We start from the raw sequence: 9,582 nt of genomic DNA on the forward strand, positions 1-9,582 counted from the left end.
GCACCTCCACACACCCCAACCTTGTGCCCTGAGTCCATCATGCACCCAATCTCCTGCCCTGAGCCTCTTGTACACCCTAACCCTGTCTCCTGCACCCCCACATCACTAGCCTCCTGTCATAAGAGTGACAGAAGACAGCCTGATTGCATGCATGACATTGGATTTGACCAGTTATGTAAACTTAAAAGAAATGTGTGAAAAGAGGCAGCAGCAGAAGTCCCATTAAGTAAAGTCTGTGAGTACCATGTTTCATGTATTCACTTCCAGCATTGCCACCAGGCCCTAGCCCTGTACACAGAGACACAGCAGCTAGTGGAGGGCTGCTGACAGGGAGTCTTTATGCAGTACTGGTAAAAAATGACTTGCCAGTTTGACGTACTGAACTGTACTGGCCCATTTGCACCACTGCTCCAGGAATACACCCAACCCTATACCCCTCACTCCACACTCCCTGCATGGAAACATATGGGGAGCCCTGCATGGGCAAGTCATTATGATGGTTTTGTGCTCAGCCTTCAGTGGAGAAATTCTTCCCCCAGGCTCTTGCAGGCTGTTTACGACATACATGCACCACTGCAGCAGTGTATAATGGCAGGAGCAGGGGCAAAATCCCATTGGTCTACAGCTGAGTGATTTGGTGACATATTTTGCAGGGCTGCACATTGAGGATAAAAATAAATAATCCCTTGATAATCTCCACAAGCCTAATCCCATTGTGCAAGTTAAAAATCACAGATAGCAAGCGCTTTAAGCACGGCAGGAACTCAGGCTCAGGAAGCTGTTCAAATGCTACTGAGGAGAAGCAGGGAACCAGGAGCTCATAAGATCTATAAAAGAAGGAGAAGCCATGAGCTGCTATATACATCCAAATTTAGTTATATTTTGCAATAGGAGTTATATGGCTATGAGCTTATTGAGCATGAAGCCTGTACAGTGTTATAACCCCCATTAAAATCCGTCAGCTTTCCTTTTTATAGAAAATAAGAAGTATCTGTGTTCTTCTGCTGTCCATTTTAAAATCAGGATGCATGCAGTAGTGAATCCAGGTGCTAGCTTCCATTCACCTTGCTTTTTGCTTAAAAGTTGTTTTCCTTCCTAGACCTCTTCCAACAGGGCTTCTGAGTGCCAACAGTTTATTTCCATCTATTGGAGCCTTTATGTCTACAGACTGCAAAACTCACTCAATCGTTATACCAAACAATTTCTCTGCAAGAGCTTATACCAAGTAGATAGTCATCTAAGCTGGTTTGAAAATGTCTGTGTTACAGCACCCCCGGCTGACCGCCAGCAGCATAGACTGGATTTGAATATCCAGGTTTTCAGCACTGAAATGTATCCCAAGAGCACAGTTTGTGGAATTTTCCTCTATACTATTTTTAGCCCAATACAGAGCTGTGTTTGTTGAAGCAAAGTTTTGATAGATAACAAATCATCCCTCCTTGGCTTGTCATATCTCAAGTGCTAGAGTAGTTCTGGGCAATAATATTCTGTTAGTGGAACAAGCATGCTAAGGTCTCCTTTTCAATTACATGAACAATAATACTTTTATCATTAAGAATACAGCAAATTCAGTAGCTCAAGTTTAGTCACCAGTCTTTGCTTAGAAACATGGACCTACATGTCACACATGTTTAGGTCAGGGACCTGCATAGGTGGGAATTCCATTTGCTTTCATAATCACTACAATTGCACATGTCCAGTGAGGTAGTTGAGTGCCTATGCAGCTAAGTAGGTAACTCTCTATCCATTTTCATGATCAGTCTTGGTGACTTTTATGCAGCCCTAGATTTCTCATGGTTTAAAAATCAGACCCACAATATCCAAGGCACAAAGCCACCAACAATCAATGTCACAAAATTGAACTTGTAGGTGCCTAGCCACCCAATAGAAACCATAAATTAGGTGCCTCAGCTGCCTCTGCAATGAATAGTGGCAAATAGGTGACTCAGAATGCATAATCAAAACCCATCACATTAGGCACGAAGTCACCTAACATAGCCAATAGCAAATAAGAACATAAGAATGGCCATGCTGGGTCAGACCTAAGGTCCATCTAGTCCAGTATCTTGTCTTCTGACAGTGACCAATGCCACATGCGCAGAAGGATTGAAGAGAACAGGTAATTGAGTGATCCTTCTCCTGTCATCCATTTCCAGCCTTAGTTAAACAAAGAATAGGGACACCTATTGGAAAAAAGAAGATTAAGGGGGGACATGATAGCGGTTTTCAAATATCTAAAAGGGTGTCACAAGGAGGAAGGCGAAAATTTGTTCCTCTTGGTTTCTGAGGACAGGACAAGGAGTAATGGGCTTAAAGTGCAGCAGGGGAGGTTTAGATTGGACATTAGGAAAAAATTCCTAACTGTCAGGGTGGTCAAATATTGGAATAAATTGCCAAGGGAGGTGGTGGAATCTCCCTCTCTGGAGATATTTAAGAACAGGTTAGATAGACATCTGTCAGGGATGGTGTAGGTGGAGCTTGGTCCTGCCTTGAGGGCGGGGGGCTGGACTCGATGACCTCTTGAGGTCCCTTCCAGTCCTATTATTCTATGATTCTATGATTCTATGACCATTCTTACCCATTCTGGCTAATAGCCATTGATGGACCTAACCTCTATGAATTTATCTAGTTCTTTTTTTAATCCTGTTAAAGTCCTGATCTTTGCAACATCCTCTGGCAAGGAGTTCCACAGGTTGACTATGCACTGCAAAGGAGAGGGGTGTGTCCTAAGCCCCCCAACTCTCAGGGAATTAGCTCCTGAGCCACTTCCTGCAAGAATTGCAGGCACATTCATGCCTAACTACAGTGAGAGCCTGCCCTTCCATTGGTTGTGAGGGAACTCACTTGAGATGCAACAGACCCTGGATCAAACTCCCTCTTTGCCTGAGGAGGAAAAGAGGTTTGAACATGGATTTCACACCTCTCAGAGGAGAGCCCTAACCATTGCTGTTGAGCAGAGGTGGGCACACTTTTTTTGCCCGAAGACCACATCAAGTAGGAAAAGTATATGTAGGATTGGGTAGGAAGGCTGAGCAGGTTAGATAGACGTCTATCAGGGATGATCTAGAATGGTGCTTGGTCCTGTTATGAGGGCAGAGGACTGGACTTGATGACCTCTCAAGGTGCCTTCTAGTTCTACTACAGCCGGTCCCCGAGTTGCAAACGGTCTACTTACGATCGTTCGCATTTATGACCAAAGCTCCCATGGAGCGATCGTAAAGAGGTCCCCAAATTACGAACGCAATCCATGCTTACAAACAGCGTGGTTGCTATGTAACTCAATGGGGTCCGAGTTATGAACAGATAGATTTATGGCCAAGTGTTTGGTCTGTAACTCGTTCGTAACTCGGGGAGAGGCTGCATTCTGTGATTCTAGAGTACCTATGAAAATGCAGGCACTGAAAGATTTTTGGGTACCTCCCCACCTAGGTAGCAGCTTAGTAGGAGGTGGGGGGATTTCAGTGGCACCTAAATTTTTTGACTTAGGTGCCTAACTTCCACTTTAGGTATGTAAGTTCTTTTGTGGATCTGAACATAAGTGTCTTTTTTCATTTAGAATCGTTCTTTTCAAGTCAGATCAGCACTTGGACCCAGACTTGGTAAATTTTCTTGTCTCCAGCTGTAGCCAGAGTTTGTCATTTGCCAGAACATTCAGAACTGAGAAAGCAGCCTGGAAATTTTATTCCCTTAACATTCTGGCAGATGTTTGTGCAAAGTGTTGTTCAGAAAGAGAACTGTCACTCAGCTGCCTTCATTAAATAATTTTTTTGTGAAAAGATTTTTTTTTTTTTTTTTGGTGAGCCTCAGAGAACTTAGTCGTTGACTAGACAGATGCAGCCCACTCATCTGGTGTTCTTCTTTCTGAAAGAAAGACCTGCAACATATGCAGTCACACTGTTACCTTGTGCTCCTTCCATCTCTTTGTATCTCTCCTCTTATACCTGGATCAAAGCTGAACTGGAGGCTCAAGATGCTGCCATAGTGCAATAATAAATAATAATAATGACTAGGGCTATCAATTGATAGGGATGGATTAACACATTAATTTTTTTAACACGTTAATCACAGGTGTTAAAGCCGCGCTGCCTCTTTGAAGCGCTGCTCTGGTGCTTCAAAGGGGCAGCGCATTAGGAGCCTGGAATAAGCTGGAGTCCCCATATGACTCTAGGCTCCATGCAAATCCCAGTCCAGCTTTTCAAAGGGGCAGTGCAATGGGGAGCTGAGGATCAGCTGGGCACTCCTGCTGATCCTGAGCTCCTAATGCGCTTCCCCTTTGAGGCGCTGGGACAGCACTTCAAAGGTCAGTGCAAGGCAGAGCCCAGGATCAGATGGAGTTTCCAGCTGATCCTGGGCTCCACCTTGCGCTGCCCTTTTGAAGTGCTGCCGCGGTGCTTCACAGGGGCAGCGCTGCATGGAGCCCGGGTTCAGCAGGGGACTCCATCTGACCCCAGGGTCCCATGGTGCTGCCCATTGAAAACTCAGAGGCGGCGTTTCCAAAGGGCAGCGGGGCATGGAGCCACGGCCAACTGGGGACTTCAGCTGACCCTGGGCTTCTGCATAGCTGCCCTTTGGAAATACCGGGGTGGCCTTTCCAAAGGGCAACTGCACTGAGCCTGGGGTCAGCTGAGGACTCCAGCTAATCCTGGGTTAGCGCAGCACTGTCCCTTGAAAATGCCGCTAAAGCATTTCAAAGGGGCAGTGCACGCAACTAATCACGTGAATAATCGTGATTATTTTTTTTAATCACTTGACAGCCCTAATAATGACACTCTAAAGAATTGCCTGAGTGATGACAACTGACTGTGGTGGGATCTGCACTAAGATGACTCAGATAATGGAATAAGCTTTTTTTTCTCCTTGCCTTTCAGGTGATATTCAGATTGGAATGGTGGATAAAAAAGGCCAGTTAGAAGTAGAAGTCATTAGAGCCCGAGGCCTCACACAAAAACCTGGCTCAAAATCTACCCCAGGTGAGGAAAACTGCAAATGATGGAGGACAGAAATATGCAGTAAAGTGTGCCCAAAGATCGCCAAAAAGAACTTCTCAGCTCTTTGTAGCAGTCACTACATTTTCATATATTTAGTTTGTTTTTCAATAGAGATATGAATTTAGAAATATTTACTCTGCCCATGTTCAATTTCTCCCTCTGCACACAATTTAAATTCAGAGTGCTCCCCTCTCACATGTCAAATCAACATTTCTGAGGCTGAAAAATCCTTGCTAGAAGGAATGTCTGCTAGTGGTGTTCAGCATGTCTAGGGATTTGTTTCATTAGGGCTTGAAGAGATTAGATTTTTACTGGTAAATGTTGATTCATATCGATTTCTCAGAACACACATAAACCAAAAAAAACTATCAGAAATAATCACAAATAGCCAAAGTAAGAAAAATGCTTCATGAGAATTTATTAGACTTTGATTTAAAGGATATTATATAGTATATTTTGACATGTGATACTGATAATTTGTGTTGTAATGGTTCTCAGTGTCTATGCTAATTAGGTAATTTTAATCTGCTTCCCACCTTCATCATGTCCTGCAAACGTTGATAACTACTGAGAAAAATGCTTAAAACACATAGTTTTTGAAAACTGTGAACATTTAAATTGATATAAATTGGGGGGAAAAGTCAAAAGAAACTGATATTATCCATCAAAATAATTAAAACAATCAAATCTAGATACATTGTACCATGCATTGGTGATGCATGAGGAGTCCCTTAAATTATTATTTCTGCATTTGTTTATTTCCTTCTACAAAAGTGTAAGATCAGGTGAAAGGGAATAACAAGCACAATGAATAAATCAGCAAACTGTACCAGTGCCTGTGAGCTCAAACATTTGATCTTAATTGGAATAAATTAAATTATTGTTATAATAAAAACCTCTTTTTTAAGAAGTCTTTGCTGGAAAACTTTTTTGTTTTCCAGGACCAGGACTGTTTATCATAATAATTAGAATATAGATTTCAGATTAATATTTGCTGAGATGTTACTTTAAAAACATTTGAGACAAATTAAATAGGAACAACTGCCTCAGTTCATAGAAATGTCAGCCTTTTATTTTCAGATGGATTTAAACTCCTAACACATGGAGTTGCATCAAACTGTCTATCCACATTGTTAATAATATCCCGTTCATGGGACACACATGTTAAAATATACTTACAAGCTAAATCTAAGACATATGTAGCTAATAATAACTTATACACTGTTGTTGTAACTGTGTTAGTCCCAGGATATTAAAGAGATAAGGTGTGTGAGGTAATATATTTTATTGGACCAAGCTTGTCTCTCTCTCACCAACAGAATATCCAATAAAAGATATTACCTCACTCAACATTCCTCTCTAATAATACTTTTGATGATAACCAAAACCTAGTAAATATTCAATTGACTTTTCATCATCTAAAATGCTTGCTTATTGTTTGAAATTCAACTCAGGGTGGCAAATGAAAGTAATTATGTCCACTTTTCTTTCTAGTTAGTTTCCTTTCATTGTTCTTGTCCTCTAGCTCAGTGGTTCAACACTGGGAAATGCTTAAGTCCAAACATAAAATTGGTGGTATTCGATTTTTGCAGCTCCCTATGTTAAAGTATACCTGTTGGAAAATGGAGCCTGTGTAGCCAAGAAAAAGACAAGAATTGCACGGAAAACACTTGATCCTTTGTACCAACAGACACTGGTTTTTGATGAAAGTCCACAGGGTAAAGTCCTCCAGGTCAGTAATTACTTAATTTTGATTTAGGCCCTGAGTTGGTAAAGCTCTTGAGCAATCTTAACTTTAAAGACTGTGAGTAGTCCCAGTCCCAGTACTTAATTTCAGAAATGTCAGTTAGTATGTTTGAGTAGTTTGTAATGTCATCAGACTCCCAAAATGGATCTATGTGGCCTTATTAGAAGTTTTTCTCTATTGATGTCTATGGCCCTAATCCCTAACTGAGTTTTCCCATCTCGTCTTTAAAAAAATACTCATCCTATTCATGGAGATAGTGAGTTGCCACATGAATGAACATACAAGTGTATATTCTTTGGAAATGTTAAATCTGTATTTCATGTCCTTACAGGTGATAGTTTGGGGAGACTATGGCCGAATGGATCACAAATGCTTCATGGGTGTTGCACAAATCCTTCTGGAGGAACTTGATCTGTCCAGTGTAGTAATAGGATGGTATAAATTATTTCCACCCTCATCGTTAGTGGATCCAACCTTGACTCCCCTGACCCGCAGGGCTTCCCAGTCATCTCTGGAAAGTTCAACTGGGCCTCCCTGCATTAGATCTTAGTGAACTTATAGCAGATGCTATCTAATAAAAATGTTACCACCCAGGATAACAATCAGAACCATATTCGTATATGATCAAAAACATTGTTGGAGAGAGACAATCACTTCTGTTTTTGCCTGTAGTAGTTATCCAAAATATGTCTGAATTATTTGTTAAAAAGATGGCTTAAATTACCAGAACAAAGTAGTATATCAAATACAGTAAGTTCAATCTACTAGCGGCAGTCACTGATGCTTATTACAATTTTTAAAAAGAGGGGGATCTTTAGATTAGAATAAAATAAAACAAAACTGGAAGCTCTCACTCTGTTAAGTGCTGTATTTTTCCACATTTTGACAGAGCCCACTAGCAGTGTTAACCTCCTGGTGTTTCAGCAGTTTTTCTGTACCTGTTACTTTCACTAGTTTTTTGCTGTGTGATTCTGCCAGTTTTGTAAAAGTCCTCACAATGCTAACAGAGACCCTTCCTTTCGTTTTCTAAACCAAACAAAAAAGGGCTGAACTATATCTCTGTAAGTATCCCTTCCAGTGTTCAACAGCCAGAATTATCATACATGATGCCACTAAGGTCCTCATTGCTTCTTAGTTCTGGTTCTTCCAAGTCTTTCAGGTGAAAACCCAGAACAAATGACCAATCCAGATCATTTCATTAACAACAACAACAACAAAACCACAGTGCTAGTTTTTCTTTGTAAAAAGCAAATATGTTTGCATTATATATAATGTTTTTTATGTTGTTTTGCATGGGAGAGTTTTGAAGAAATCTATCTGCAACTGATGCTGGGGTCTGATAAAAGCAGCTTTAGTCTTAATTTTGACACTGAAAATATTACTGGTAATGCAGTTTTCTTCCTAAACTCAGAGAGGAAGTATTTACGTCCATGTGTACAAATGTATATTTGACTTCCCAAAATGTGGACCAGGAATGGGGTTGAGCATATGACACTTTTAGCTGTACCCAGGTGTCTCTGATGTGTGTCACTTTAGATACACATGTCTGCCCTGGATAGAGCATGGTATGAGTTGTTCAGTATTTCACTGGAAATGCCAGTTGAAATATTCTGCACTTACTAATGTTTTTATCAAATTTTAGTTTACATTTCTTTGAGATTGATGCAAGCACAAAGCTTGATTTTTTAACGCGAGATATCTTACATTTTTGGTAAAAAAAACCTCAAATTTCAATTTGCATTTTATTCATTTGAGTTCTTGGCCTTGAAATCCCATGTGATTAACTGTAAATGTGCTAAAAACTGCAGACTCTGTTGGTTCAGTTATATGTTTTCCCTCCTTTTACAGGCCATTCAATTTTGTGATCACACAAATAGGGCAGCATGACCTGGAACTGTTCAAAGCTGCATGCACGTTTTGTAAAAAGAAGCAAAAAGGTTATTTAATAATGTATGTTAGTTCCACATAGGCCAGCTTGTATGTTGCATGTACTTGTACAGTTTGCTCGTAATTACTATACTGAAGTAACCAAGAAATCTAAGCCATCCATTTTTCTTATAGACATTTTGCAGGTTTTAGCCAGGCAAGGTCTGTTAGTCTGGTGCTAAATGTCTATAGATGGACTTTATTTTTTACCCTATGGAAAACGTGATGTAGTATGGACCAAATTCCTTCTAATAAATATTTTGGTGTAGATTCCTACTGTGGGGCTGTAACACATGTAGAAACTCTGTGCACACTAGGTTTTAATTCATAGACATACTGCCTGCACCAAGTGAACTATTTATTATTATTTAACATGCCAGAACTATTCTGCCCATGGTTCCATAGGGCATAGATTGATTACTGCTCGACCTGCTGAGCAGGAAGAACTGAAGCATTGGTGCACTACTACTAGATTTTGTTCTGTCTTAGTGGCCAAAAATCAACTAATTATAATTCGGTAGTATCTTTCTATTTTGACCACTTGTCTTAACACTCCCCTGTGCTTTTAAATGAACTCCCAACTCATGTTATGTAAACATGTTTAATAAAATTTCCTTTTCATGTCCAGAGTTGTCGTTGTGTTCACTATGTTCTAAGGTTCATGTGTGACTTCACTTATTGAATTGAATGAGATTTGTAGTAGGAAGTGAGATAATAAGTGGCCCATTTAACTGATGTAAAAGCATGTGTTCAAATGTCGAGTCAAGTCTAGACCTGGAGTACATGATGATTTCATGTGATTTCAGTGATGTTGCTTTCAGTCCTGTGAAGGACAGGGCCAAATTGTGATCTGGTTTATATTCATGCAGTCAATAAGACATTAGACCAAACTGAGAGTTAATGTATTTGAGTGAGATTGCA

At 40.4% G+C, this 9,582-nt stretch overlaps 1 protein-coding gene across 46 annotated transcripts in view; it reads left to right on the top strand.

Annotated features, from left to right (window-relative positions):
• RIMS1 (regulating synaptic membrane exocytosis 1) overlaps window positions 1-9,288 on the top strand; it is a 468,693-nt gene extending 459,405 nt beyond the window's left edge. For all 46 annotated transcript variants that reach the window (XM_075923725.2, XM_075923757.2, XM_089777127.1 and 43 more), the window contains 3 exons: window positions 4,869-4,970; window positions 6,581-6,720; window positions 7,067-9,288. In XM_075923725.2, the coding sequence (XP_075779840.2) occupies window positions 4,869-4,970; window positions 6,581-6,720; window positions 7,067-7,285 (461 nt within the window). In that variant the 3' untranslated portion in view covers window positions 7,286-9,288. The remainder of the gene's footprint in view (window positions 1-4,868; window positions 4,971-6,580; window positions 6,721-7,066) is intronic.
• The last annotated feature ends 294 nt before the right edge of the window (window positions 9,289-9,582 follow it).

Source organism: Pelodiscus sinensis, chromosome 3 (assembly GCF_052426305.1).
Source record: "Pelodiscus sinensis isolate ZL-2025 chromosome 3, ASM5242630v1, whole genome shotgun sequence".
NCBI lineage: Eukaryota > Metazoa > Chordata > Testudines > Trionychidae > Pelodiscus > Pelodiscus sinensis.